Source organism: Carex rostrata, chromosome 13 (genome assembly GCF_964058835.1).
Source record: "Carex rostrata chromosome 13, lpCarRost1.2, whole genome shotgun sequence".
Taxonomy (NCBI): Eukaryota; Viridiplantae; Streptophyta; class Magnoliopsida; order Poales; family Cyperaceae; genus Carex; species Carex rostrata.
Window position 1 is genome coordinate 7,048,645 of NC_135930.1, and position 15,325 is coordinate 7,063,969.

Below are 15,325 nucleotides of genomic sequence, written 5' to 3' on the forward strand. Positions count from 1 at the left end.
ATTTTATATGGCAGATGAGGAAATTAGGACAATAATTAAGTTATTTTTGACAGAGAGATCCGACTGCGCGGCCGAGATCTCAGCTACCTAAATCTTAGCTCTTGAAAAAGAACAAAAAAAGAAAAAAAAAGTTTCTTGTCTGACATCCGCTTATTTTTGACATTGATATAAATTAATTATCCGACATCGCTCAGATTACATGCTCAAGGTACTAGACAGATGTTATTTCACAAGCAATAGTATATATTTATAGTTGAAATACTATATACACACGGTCCCTTTAATTAACCAATTAAAGAAACGCCAACCCTTTAAATAATACATACTTCACAGAATCAACACTCATTTACTGTACAATATATAATAAGGAAAATAAATATGACAATCCAACTTTAATTACATAACATAATTGTAATAATTGAAGCAAAAGGAATGTGACATATGTGTATTAACTGTAGATGTAGGTTTACCGGACCATGCTCATGGAGTGAATGTTTCCATTAATTCAAGTAGTCAGACCATGCTTCAACAGCCACCACCACCACCACCGCAACCACCACCGCCTCCGCAACCACCACCACCACCACCACAACCACCACCACCACCACCGCCGCAACCAGTGCCGGTGCTTGCCCTGCCCCCAGTGTACGTCACGTTACCTCCCTGTTGAGGCGGACCCTGGGGCTCGTCCCCACAGTTGAGTATTACAACGCCAATTACGCACACCATGAAGAGGATTATGACGGCATGAGAGATGATGGATTTGTGTGGAAAATCATTTTCAAGCAATATGGCAAGAGCCCGTACCATTTTTCTCCCTGCTTGTTGGTGTTCGGAATTATTACATATACATATATATGGAGCGCTTGTTTACTATTACCTATATATCTCCATTCTATTATATTAAGCACGTTGGATGTCTGATCCGCCAACGGCTACGATTGAAAGATGAAACTTCGGATTTGATCTCAGCCCTTCAATTACATAATTTGTATTCTTTTGATTAAATGCATATGTTTTATATATAAAAGTCTAAATTTAGTTAAAAACATACCCACCACATGTACCGCCACATGATACGTTACAATTAAAATTGAACAAATTCTGAAATTTAGTGATATATGTATTTGTTTCCTTATTTTTTTTATTTCCATATTTCTCCTCTTCAATTAAGAAGACTCCACTTTCTATTTTTTTTTTTTTTGTTTCATTACTTCTTTTTCGTTTCTATACGGATCACAATGAAAATCAATTTTTTTTTATTTCCTTATTTCTCTTTCTTTGTTTCTATACATATTGGTGTGGGCAATTTAGAATATATTTCAAATATAGAATATATATCAATGTGTGTGTGTGTGTGTATTCTAAATTGGAAACAAGGAAGAATAAAAATATAAATTGAAAACAAAGAAGAATATAAATTGAAACGTGTGTGTGAATATATATTTCTCTTATAATATGTGTGTGTGTGTGTGTATATCCTATACATACACGCAATAACACTTTTTATTTATGTTTTTTGATATCATATTATATGTTGATATTGAATTGTTGTATGATATTTGATATTAGATTCAAATCGAGCTATTATTTGATATCATTGGTACTTAAAAATAAAGAATCATCACATCATCAAATTGTTATCAGAGAACACGATTAAAGTTAATTAAAAATACAAAATCATATAAATTTTCTATTAACATGTGTTTTAATTTTTAAATAATAATAATTTTTATTGATATATTTGTTTCTTATAATATGTCCCGTTGCAACGCACGGGTATGATACTAGTATATATATATATATATATATATATATATAGAGGTTGTCTAAGATCAAAGTGGTAGTTTCTGAACTTTCGTGCTACCAATTCGTTTTTCAATTTTCAAAATTCAAAACATCGATCCGAAGTACCGTTCAAGTTGATCTCTATATTAAAATGTGCTTGGAGACTAAATTTTACATTTTTCTAATTTTTTTTACTATTTATTAAGCCACTTTGAAAATCGCTGATCCAACGGTGGCTTCTAATTTAAGCCACCGTTGGATCAACGATTTTCAAACTGGCTTAACAAATAGTAAAAAAAATTAGAAAAATGTAAAATTTGGTCTCCAAGCATATTTTAATATAGAGATCACCTTGAATGGTTCGGATCGAAGTTTTGAACTTTGAAAATTAAAAAACGAATTGGTAACACCAAATCTCAATATATAACTACCACTTTGATCTTAGCCAACCTCTATATATATATGTGTCATGTAACAAAAAGATTGGCAATTGCCTACGGCTTGGTTGTTGCAAAAAAAAAAAAAGAAAAAAAAGGAAAAACGAAGATTGCATGGGAAAGACTTCATTTTCAAAGTAACAACTAGCTTGTATAATTCTATTTCTGCGATTCTCATGACCACGCGTGGAATTCATAAAAGCCACGTGGGCATTGTTTGTAACTTGTAATAAGTTCTTTGATATGGTAATTCAGTCAAAAACGATAACTTTGCTGTCTTGAATAGTATGTACCATAGAATATTTTTTGCAGATTTGAACATCAAGTCGATCGTCATAAATTTCATCGGTTGGCGAAAAGAGTTTCTCTTTGAACTGGCAAAGGATAAGAGTTTGACGTGAACAAAACATTGATCGAGGCAACGACGCATGCAAAAACTTTTATGTGTTCACATGGATATATTTTCATACTATTAATTTTATTTAAAATTGAAACGTAGAACTTAGCAGGCAATATTTTTGATAAACAATAAGCTGCAAAGATTAGAAACAACGTGGATAACACAAGAAATGTCAATGGTATTACGCGTTATATATATATATATATATATATATATATATATATATATGCATGTATGCATGAAAGCGTCGAGTTATTCGCTCTATGTGATATTAAGAAAAAGAAATTCGACAATTTGCCTTATCGATGAAATAGCAGCACAGCGCGCTAAACCAAACTTATTTTATTTATTATTATATATATTTTTTTTTGAAAGCTTAATTATATTGGCAGCAGCCATCAAGATTGAATTAATAGATGTGTTTACAACCACAGAGGTTTACTATAAAATTACATCAGACTTTCAAAAAATATATCCAATCCCTCATGGCACATTCCCAGTTGACATCATGAACCAGACTTAGTTGCATCCAAACAATCAGTGCATAATTTTCAGATAGTTATTGTTCAATTGTCGTGACGCAGTTTATAATTGTATCAATACATGTATACACAGAGAGCAATTATAACCTGATATTTTTCAGAACAGACAAAAACAGAAAACGTCAGGTCTCTCTTAATCGTTTAGTACAAAAATTAACAGGATATATAAAGAAATTTAAAATAAAGATTGGTAGATTTGACACGATTTAGCAAGTACACGATACGTTGATTTTGTGAGATCTGAGGAGACAAAATGTATTTCATTCAATCTAATTTTTAAATTCCAAAGTTTTGCTCTTTACACGGCATATGAGCCGTTTATTGTACCGTTGGTACGTGGCTACTGTTTTCTAGCTAATTCGGTATGCTGCCTGCTCCGATTTTTTTATTTTTATCCAAAATTTAAATTAAATTTCAAAAATTAACCGGTTTGGCTGTGAAATTTTAAATCTACCCAAACCGGTTAACCGTTAACCGGACCAAATTTCCGGTTAACGGTTAACCGGACCCTGGCCGGTTCGGTTAACGGTTTAGCGGACCAATGGGTTCGGTTAACGGTTTAGCGGACCAAGGGTTCGGTTAACCGTTTAGCGGACCAAGGGTTCGGTTAACCGTTTAGCGGACCAACACAATGGGTTCGGTTAACGGTTTAGCGGACCAAGGGTTCGGTTAACGGTTAACGGTTTTAAAGATTGATGGACGGTTCGGTTAATTTTTGAAATTAAATTTAATTTTTGGATATAAATAAAAAAATCGGTGTAATTCTTCGAACCCACATTTCAGTAAAATATTTTTTATTTTCTGGCGGCTACAGGCTACTTAATCATTTCAGTAAATACTGCAGGCTACTTAATCACAAAACAAACATAGAGTATATGAAAAATTGTTGTTCTTGTTTTTTTTTACAAATTAGTGAATTACAATTAAACTATAATGATAATTTTTATATTTTATGTTAGATATTGAAGAAGTCTTCATCATTTTCTCCCATGGATGAGCTTTCTAAAAAAACTTACAAGCAGTGGTGAAACCACATTGAATCAAAAGTAGACAACTGTTTATTTTTTAATTGTAAAAACTGAATATAGATATATCATATATGTATAATCGGACTGTTGCTTACTTCTAAATAAAATTTTATATATTTTTGGACAACCCATAGTCTGAATTGATTAATTTACGACAATCAGCAACCCGCTTATCTTATTAGTAATTTTTTTGACCTATCCCTGATAAAAATCCTGACTATAAATAATTTTATATGCAACGCATCGTAAGTAAAATACATTAATTTTATCTCTCATGACAAAGTTAACTCGCCTTGATGAACTAATTTTATATTATATTTCTTTAATTACAAATTTTTTAATTATACAGTTTTCACTTATTTAATATAAAGAAATTAATCACGCACTCCCTTATCTCCGATTTTTTTATTTATATCCAAAAATTAAATTTAATTTCAAAAATTAACCGAACCGTCCATCAATCTTTAAAACCGTTAACCGTTAACCGAACCCTTGGTCCACTAAACCGTTAACCGAACCCATTGTGTTGGTCCGCTAAACGGTTAATCGAACCCTTGGTCCGCTAAACCGTTAACCGAACCCATTGGTCCGCTAAACCGTTAACCGAACCCAGGGTCCGGTTAACCGTTAACCGGAAATTTGGTCCGGTTAACCGGTTTGGGTAGATTTAAAATTTCACAGCCAAACCGGTTAATTTTTGAAATTTAATTTAAATTTTGAATAAAAATAAAAAAATCGGCTGCCTGCTACACAAGTGTACAAACCTACGTTTTCTTATTCTAAAAATAATGAAAGAAGGATCCGCTCAAGGTGCGAATATTTGTTTACTTGGCATTGAAACAAAAAATTCTCACGCATGATCAAATGGCTAAAAGGAAATTTCACTGTGAGCTGTCGTGTGTTCTCTGCACTGGATGTGCTTGTGAAACTGCTAACCACTTACTTTTTGAGTGTGCTTATGCAAGGTCTGTTTGGAACCGATTGTCTAATCGCTTGGGATATAGACTAATGGTGTTAGGAGATTCTATTGAGCATACTTGGACCAGGTCTAAGCGTTCATTTATGCATGGCAGCTGGAATTCAAAATGAAAGAGGCTGGATTGAATGGTTTAGCATAACCATGTGGTTTGTGTGGAAGCAAATTAAGGAATGAGAATATCTTTAGAGATAAGATGTTGCCTTCAATGAATTTAGTTGATCGAATTCATGTTGAGGGAATTTTGTGGATGAAATTTTGCAAGGACAAATTGAGATAGATATGAGAGGTTGCAAGGAGAGGCAATGGATGTAATTTTTATTATTTTTTGCCATTTTTTGGTTTGGTAGCTTCTACCAACATTGTCAAAAAAACAGATCTTATTTCTTGATTTGATCCTGGGCTTGATCGATGATGTTCGAGTGAAATCAATTTTCAATTCCTCTTTATTTTCAAAACAATATCTTACTATCCTGAGCAATAATAAGGATGTTCTTAAATTGTTGACAAATTTTTAATATCGCATTTAGAAATCTGCGCAATATTAGTTAACACGGTAAATAAGTGTCATCATGCGACAGTTGCACTGTGGGGGCTTTTATCCTTGTTATTACAAATAAATGTTGAGCTGAGATTGGATGAGAACTCTGCTTAGTTGGAATTTTTGATAACGTACGAATGAGGAAACGACACCGAGAGGAGAGACCGAGAGATTGATAGAACTGCTCAAGGCTTCTTTCACTATCCTCTTTCAAAGGATGAATGGTACATCAGACTGTTTGACATGTATACAACATCCCTGCAAATTATAATTCCAATTAATAGAGAAATGTTTTTCTAAAGTCTCTTGAAATAATATTTCTATTGACAGCACCAGGTGACTTGTCAAAGATAGAATAGTTGTTTTTTATCTTCCTTTCAATATAAGCTAGCCTAGAAATTAAATACAAATGCTTAGTACGGTTCAACAAATTCTGAAATGGTGGAAGTTACTGTTGTATGTACACAGTTAGTTAGAATCATACGATTCTTACTTTTACATATGCGTCCAGATAAAATCAGATTATTTTTCGACCATTACTGATCAGGTAAGTTAGATAACTCAAGGAGTTAAAGTAGTTACAATAGATCAGCAAAATTTTACATATTTACTCGTGTCGCAGTGATTTTAGTTTACCCATTTTGACAGTTGAGAGATGCAAGAAACCATTTCTCCAATTAAGGTGCCAGATAATTGTGAACTGCATTATCTTCCCTTATCTTTTTTTTGTTTCTCTGGGCCAACGACGCACTAAATTATTACTGATTCAACCCCAAACTTAAGGCCCAAATTTTTAAAAAATGACCTCATCTATGGTCTACCATCACTACTACAAAAAAATATTTTTCCCATCGCCTCTTTACAGTTGGATGTGCTTCCGCACCAGTGTTTTAAAATACGGTTTTGTTCATGCATGCGGAAGGCCACTGCATACCGCATATGCGGTATGCGGACGCATATGCGGATTTTCATGCGAATTTTAAAATAAAAATTCACGTATATATATATATTCATATTCATATATTTGAATTTATTTTTACAAAATAACATAACCAACAATAATTTTTTGATTTTTTTAATATAAATTTTAATTAAAATACAATCAAATTATCAAAATCGCATGGGAAGACTGCATGGCCGCATATTCGGACCGCATGGCCGCATTTTTAATCCGCATGACCGCATATTCGGATCGCATGGAAAAACCGCATGGGCATTCTGAGTACGGCTGCCGACCGCATACGCATATGCGACTCCATTTTAAAACACTGTTCCGCACAGATGACACTTGTTACGAGTGACAGCACTGTAATTACGTTGAACTTTATAATTACGTGCGGATTTAGTTTGCACGAATCTTAAAATAGATCGGATGGTCAATGTTCATTAACTCGAAAGATTCCCTTTTGAGTTAATGCAGAGGATACGAAAGAGAGATCTGCGCAGTAGGAAAGGCTGAAAAGTGGAACCAATATGTAAATAACACTGTAGAAAGTTCCGTAGATCAGTAGTGTGAATAATTAGATTCAAGCCTGGTTACAACAGCGCGGTTTGAAGCCTGCCTTAGGCGCAAATTAAAATAATCACCTCTGTTTCCATTACAGAAACAGAAATTAAATGAGCCAATCCAATTGTCCATATTAGGCCCCAAACAACTAGGCCTCCAACCTATGGTCTATCCGATATTCGTTATTTTTAAGCTTAAAAATCTGATATAATAAGTCACCCGATCAAGATGAACCGGGTCACGACAGAGACCCAGTTGTGCACCAGTATGACGTAGTGTATTAAGATTTTCAAATAATATTCGAATTATAATTTTCAATACCTTGTTAAATTATTCTGAAAGTTAATAAATTGTACAAAGAAAAAACATGCTATTTTTTTTCTATTATTCGTAAAGTAACATATTATATCGGTATTTTGGTATATATTGTCTAATGAAATCAACAAAACTTCTTTTAAAATTACACTAATATCATGTCTGTACATTGCAACGGAACATATTATAAGAGAACAAAAACAAAATCCTATACAAAATTAAATATTATCATAAATTAATATACCAATTAAAAAAATAATTAATCAGTAATAAAAAAAAAACCCAACATATTCTCATACAAATGTACATAAAGCCTATTTGTGTTTGTCTAGGGAGATAAATATATCATTTGTAATAGTTTAGTTGAACTTACATATTTTGTAATAGAGGTTATAGCAAGATGCACCAGTATATGGGGGTAAAATAGGCGATGCTGGAATTAAAATAGAGGATGTCAAGATAATGAGGGTACCAGTGTTTCCGGATACTGGTTTTTCTGTTTTCTTAGAAATGTAAAGAAAACAGTTTAGCGTGACTTCGTGTTTGTTTATCATTTAAAATAATAATAATAATAATAATAATAATAATAATAGTAATAGTAATAATAATAGTAATAATAATAATAATTATTATTATTATTATTACTATTATTACTATTATTATGATGAGTGATGCTGTCATGGATCGGAATTTTTTTTCAATTTTTTGTCCGAATTAATCACAGTCGTTAATTTCAAAAGGGTAAAATTGGAATAGCATCATATAATAAAATCTTTCCGTTAAACTTTTCGTTAGATCTCCGTCCTTTGCTCCCGTCTCTTCCTCTCGTAGTCGTAGATCACCACTTCCTTAGCGAATTTGCATCTCTGAGATCTCTCCCTCCCGTGGCGAATTCTCATCCTCTGAGATATCCCTCCCGTCGGTCGGCCCCTCTCCTTTGATCCGTATCTCCCCCTCCCGTCGGTGGCCCTTTGCTCCGTATCTCCTACTCCCCCGTTCTCTCCAGTTGCAGGTCTAATTTCTCAGTATCATCTTGACTAAACATGGCACTTTCTCTGCCATTGGAGAAAGAATGAATTTAACTTCTCAACCACTCTAATCAAGTCCTATGATACAAAAGACATAGCCAACCAACAAAAAATGCATCTGGTTATTACCACTTTATATTTTTCTCAATTTATAAATTAACCTAGCATTTTGCACTATTCTTAAGGGGAAAAAGAATCGCAATTTTATCAAACAAATTTTGTTAAGTTCTGCAAAAACAAAACTATGCTAAAGGAGTACAAACTATTTCATGGTATACTGGTATTCTTATTTTTGCACTTATCACGTGTAATCAGAGATCAAAATGTCTCCCGGCCAACAAATATAATATAAAAGAACAAAGTATAAATATGTTTATTATAAGAGGGAATATGAAAAGGTAGAATAATATAAAATTATAAATCCATACCTCCCACGTAGTAAGATTTCTTATATACACTGGTGGACTATCATAAACATCTTCGGATACACTAATTTCTGCCACTTTAGGGGTAATTCCACAATCTAAGAAGCATTAAAAAATTGATAAACGAAAAAGGATCTTCCAAGAAAAATAAGTTCTCAGAGAAGAGTACAAGTCATTATCTCAGACTCTACCTTTACCAGTGAAGGTACAATTTGCACTGTAAAATCCTCCAATTTGGTACCTTCTCTCCCATACCCGCATATTTCCTATTCTTTGTTTGTTCTGGTTGTTTTGCTGATTGGATCAGATGAGAAGGCAACTCCTTGTATGAAGAGCTACTGACAAGCCACTTCTCAGCATCTTCTCATTTTGAAGACACACTCTTTCTTTGCAAATTGAAATTATTCCTGTCTAGTCTTCCATCTCTACATGGTAGAGTACTCTATTGTAGATGCTCTGGCTTCTCGGAATAGTTTCCTTTTCCGAGAGAGGATAATATGGTCCAAAAAACGAATTTGAGTGGTCCAGATCATTGGATTGTGGTTGGGGCATAAAAGAAAGGCACTGTTACTGCATAGCACAATGACAGTGTGTGTTACGAGTCATTTTAGGTTCTTCACCTATCAAGTTTTGAGTTCTATCCTTACTGATGTCTGATATGCACACACAATCTCACCATTTTATCAACTTCATTTCTGATTTATTTGATTGGTTTATCATGTGACAAGGGTAATTTAGGAAATTTCTGAGTATGCATGCTTATTCCCGATTAAACGAGCAAAGCAAAATATTTTCTCTGATATCTTATCTTTTTACTTTCCTTTCAGGATGCATAATACTATCTACTTTATTCTGATATCTTATCTTTTTTTACTTTCCTTCCATGATGCATAAACTTTTTTTCTGATATATTTTTTTTCTTGTTTCTTATCTTATTTTTTTCAATGAAGGTGGAGAGTTGCATGATCTTGTCAAATTATTACATATACTGAACAATGGAGTAATGATTTATGATGTTGTTTTAATTTCCCTTTTAAATTTTTATTTGGAAATTTTATTATTAGACTATGAATGTTTTTGTTATTGTAGTGATAGTTTTTAGTGCATTTTTTGCAGCCATTAAATTGCGTACCATTCAAAGGAAAACAAGAAGATAAAAATGATGGATAAATTCATTAATAGAAAGAAATTGAACAATTTAATCTATATTGAAATTGTAAGAGTTGCATGATACGATAAAAGGAAAGTGCACACCATGTTTTTTTTTTAAAAGCTTAGCAATGGTTGCTAAGTTACAAAAAAAAAACAAAATAAAAGAAAAGGAACATTCAATTCTAGCAATTATCTAACCATAGCTAGAAGTGCACATACAAATATATACATCTCTTCTTATTTTTTACAAAACAAAGGAAAAAAAAAATCAACCAATCGAAAACCCTCAATTTTATGCATGCTCTAAACTGTCCTTTACAATCTAAAGAGCAATTTCAAATATATTAACATAAAAATGAGTACAAGAAAATTAATATTACAATCCCAAATTCTGTCTTATACCAGTAACAATACCAGTAAACTCATGCCTATCAAACCAACATTGACAACAATGTCAGGTACCCGCATTAGCTTTGAGTGGTACTGGTATGCCATTTGCTTTAGAGAAAAAGCAGACCTGCTAAATGCCAAGAATGATTGACATAATTGTATCTCCAAATGCAATCCACTACAAATACAACATCCTGAGGGTTGCATCAGAATTAGTTTGCTCAATTGCATTTGCAACATCTAAAAAATACACTATAACGGCTTACTCTTGAAGTGCCTGATATATCTTGTTTCCAACCATTTGTGTGGTTACAAGTCAAATCGACCCTTCTTTCTCACCCTTTCTATGAGAGAGCATAATTTGATATTGACATAATTCTAAAAAATTAGATTTGAGGGCCACGGTGAAATTTTTCCCGTAATGCAGGGGCACAAAATACTCTTCTTTTTTAAATAATATGTGCATATATGGGTTATTTTGAGGCCTTGCAAGGTAAGACCAACACTGAGAACCATGCCTCAGACTCCGGCATCATTGTAAAACTGCCAACCAGTAGCATTGCACTGGACCTCTCCAAAAACAACATCCAAAAAACAGAAATAAATTAAGAATAGGATACCCGTAAAAGGGAAACTAAAACCAAAATAAAATTAAAAAAAAAAACAGAAGAATTACAAATGCAACCATCACCCATAAGGCCATAACAGAACCATCAATAGATGTTAAGCACTAATCCGGATCTGGCAAGAGATTGGTGATTTGGTGCCCATCATGCCTATTATTTCCTCCTACAATATATAGTGCCACAACAAATTAGCTGCGTTGTTGCATAAATAAACCAAGAAAATCATTTGTAAAGGTTGTAACTAAAAAAGAAAAAAGGAGGTAATAAGATCAGTTTCTCGATTTCACCCGAAATGTTTTTCTATTTAATTCTTTTTTTTCCTCCTTTTTAAAGCTTGTTTCTCTCTATGTTGAAGTCTGTTTGATATCTCATTTAATAAAGGTAATTTGAAGTTACCTCTGGTGAGGAGCATGACTATTTCCTGAAACAAAATAATTACAAAAAAAACAAAAAATTAAGATGGCACAGATGGAAACAAATGAAACATGATAGTGGTATGTACTAGCCAATTTCATTACTTGAAAAAAAAAAAAGAGTAAATACAAATGCCAAGAAAAAGTATCTAAAAACTAATACATTGCCTTCTTAAGCTGATGGTATCTAGCAAATCTATAACTCCACCTTTGAAATGCCAAATTGGTTGAGAGAAAAGGCCATCACAAATCTGATTTCCTTTTGAATAAAGGTGTATCCCTACTTGTGACAGTTACTATATCACAAACTATGGAATTTTTCATCAATTAAACCTTGATTCTTGTACAATTAAGAAACAAACAAGCTAAGCAAAGATCACAAAATAGCCATTTTTTTACAAAACAAGGAAATCAATCAAACTAACAATGGTACAGTTGGCACCATTGCACCAACCAACTTGCAGAGAAATGTAAACTGATCAAAGCAATTAAAGAAGTCGAGAAAAGGCACATGTTTAATTTTTCCAAACTATACCCAATAATTACCATATTTGCAAGCAATACCCTAAATTCTCAATCTAGCAATTTGCACTGGAAATTAATGACCGCAGACCAAGAACAAAAATATTGTGATAATCTTTAATACATTGTGAGTTTTAACATCTCTTTGAAACTCTTATCTATTACACGTTTGTTTAACACCATCCTGTTGGCTTTACTACTGAGTTATAGATTGGTATCAACAGAGGAGAAAAAAGATTATGGAAAAGGGTCAACCTCGCCATCTACAATTAAGTAAATCATTCTTGGAGATATAATGCCAGAATGATAGACAAAAAAGAATACAATCTACTACAAATGCAACTAGTTGCCAAAATTCAGTAACAGAAGCTATTATTTTAGTGTTTAAAATTAAAATGAAATGGTACCATTGAACCAAAATGGTATGTCATCAGAGCATCAAACCCATAAGGATCTGAATCTACCAGGCCATACACAGGCAAATGCAGATGCTCACCAAGATGCCGCAAAAACCTATTGTATTGGCAACATTAAATTACCCAAATATCCATTATATTGCAAATAAATCGAACTTATCTTAATTAAAATATCCATATATTGCATAAAGCATCCAAAGAGCATATATTAAAAGCACCTTAGGCTGTTGAATCTTGCCGCAACGGTTGGGTTTCGTTATGATGGTTATCCAACAGCATGTATTGAGACATAATTGCCATGATTTCTGAATCCAAAATGCAAAGAAAACAAGAAAAAGAGAGGGATCAATGCACTATCTTTTGTCTTTCTTCTTTTAAGAAACTTTTTATTGTGAAAGATCCAATATATCCTTGCCCCTGCAAAAGGGGAAACTAAAACCATGAAAAATTAACCATACCTGAAACTCAGAAACATTTGATTTGCAAATGGACTGAAAAATAGCATTAACAGTACATAAATGACCTATCCGGTGATATGGATGGAATTACTGAAATGATATTATTATCTTCCCTAAATGGGGATTGTGATAAAAAAAAAGCAACTACTAATGCAATTAAAATGGAAGTAATTACTACTGCCAATTACCAATAGAAGAATCATGGTTAAACTTCTCCGCTGGTGCAATATCAATAAAGAGAGAAGGGGAAATAACTTTGAAAAAGGTAAATTTACCAGATAGTTTTCAACTTCGGCTCAGCGTGGTACCAAGAGGGTCTCAATCGTTCTCCTCCACCTTGCTTCTGAGGCCGTCTCCGAGCTTCGGGAGCACAGCCAAAGGACCCGAAGGACCCAATGAAGCCGTAACCGGGTTTGCGTAATTAACAGGGAAAAAGGGGGAGGGCAATGCAAAATCGCACCAGGAAGAGAGCGTGTGAGGGAAGGGAGACACCGATCTAGGTTACGCTCCCGTGCTTGGGTTGGGAGCGACGGGGTCGATTTGGATTTGGGTCTAGGCTCGGCAAGTGAGAGAGAGGAAGAAAGGGCGCGAAATGAAAACTTTGGAGGGAAAAATGAAAATAAACCTAGCTATGAGATTTTTCAGAGTCGGACGGACGAAGGCTTAAGTGGAAACAGGGATCCAGCTGTCAGTGAATAGATTGGATTAAAGAGGCCACAGACCACAGTATTGTTAAATGGAGAGATTCATTAACAAACAGGGCAGCACATCACTTATCTGTATTATTAAGCACGTTGAGTGTTCGATCCATCAACAGCTACGATTGAAAGATGAAACTTTGAATTTGATCTCAGCCCTCCAATTACATATTTTGTCTTCTTTTGATTAAATGCATATGTTTTATGTATATGCTCCCACACAATACGTTACAATTAAAATTGAACAAACTCTAAAATTTAGCAATATATTTATATGTTTTCTTATTTCTTTGTTTTCATATTTCTCCTCTTCAATTGAGAAGACTCCACCTTCTATTTTTTTATTTATTTGTTTCCTTACTTCTTCTTCATTTCTATACAGATCATAATGAAAATCAATTTTTTTAATTTCCTTATTTCTTTTTCTGAAATCAAAAGAGTTGTTGTTGAACATAGTTTTAAATGTTTTGAATCTTTTGATATTAGTACTGAAAATAAAAGTTAGACAACATTGGAAGTTTTTTAAATAACACTTTACTACTTGGGGGACGCGTTCAGGTATGATAGCTCGGGGTATCAGAACATTTCTCATAAATATATAGGCATATAAATTTTAGAGTGATTTGAATATCAATTTACAATTCACTATTAAAAATCTAAACGATTTAGCTTTATCACATTTGGATTTATACATGTCAATGAATTATAAATAGGAGTCAAATTTGACATAAGAACTATACAAGCAATATGCACTACATCTATAATTTATTTACAACTTTCACGAATTCATATATTGATTGTCATTGAATCTTGTCATTCTCAACAAAATGTATATTGCAATGGATTATAATTAGACTGAATTATCCCTTCCAATAAAATGTTTTCAAAAATTAAATCATAAACATGTTATCTATCTCTCAAATATATATTTGATCATGTATCAAGTCATCGACCTTGAGGAGCTAAATACGGTGCCAGTATAGTCCGTATTAGATTTGTCCAATCGCTCAATTTTCGATTCATATTATTTGTTATACAATTATTACCCAATCTGTATATTTGCAAATCAGGAGATCTCCATTTTAAGTGGGAGTCCATATTCTCTGAGGTAACAATATTTCTATTTACTCTATTTTAGGTAGCCCGATATACCACGTATACATTTTGAAGGCTCTTCCTCCTTCGATGCCATCTCCTACGGCCTACTGGTTTCCAATAAAAAAAAAACAAATTGAGCGGAATTTTGTTTAGAAACCATAAATAAAAAAATTGATTTTATCAAACTAACATGGTTGCTTTGGTTTTTACAAAAAACATAAAAACCGAGATGCCATTTCGGTCCAAAGTATTTTTTTTTGACCGAATTGTCATTTCGGTCCGAGCCGTTTTCACATATTTCAAAAAAAATAATGTTTCAAAACTTGTGAAAATATATCGGACTGAATTGTCATTTTGGTCCCAAAAAAAAAGGGTTTGAACCGAAATGACATTTCAGTCCTTATGGTTTTTAAAAAAAATAGTAATTATGTTGGTTTCGTAAAAAAAAAATTAATTATGGTTTATAAAAAAGAAAATCAATTGAGCGGGGAAGATATTGAAAGAGTTGGGCTCAAGAGCAAAATCACTTATACACGGGAGCAATCAAGAGCTTTTGGGTCTAATT

General features: G+C 33.1%; 1 protein-coding gene across 1 annotated transcript in view; it reads right to left on the minus strand.

Moving 5' to 3' along the window:
* Positions 1–222: 222 nt before the first annotated feature.
* Positions 223–15,325, minus strand: part of LOC144564266 (uncharacterized) — a 77,480-nt gene continuing 62,377 nt past the window's right edge. Inside the window, exon 2 of the mRNA XM_078313850.1 lies at positions 223–563. Coding sequence (XP_078169976.1) covers positions 526–563 — 38 coding nt within the window. The 3' untranslated portion in view covers positions 223–525. The remainder of the gene's footprint in view (positions 564–15,325) is intronic.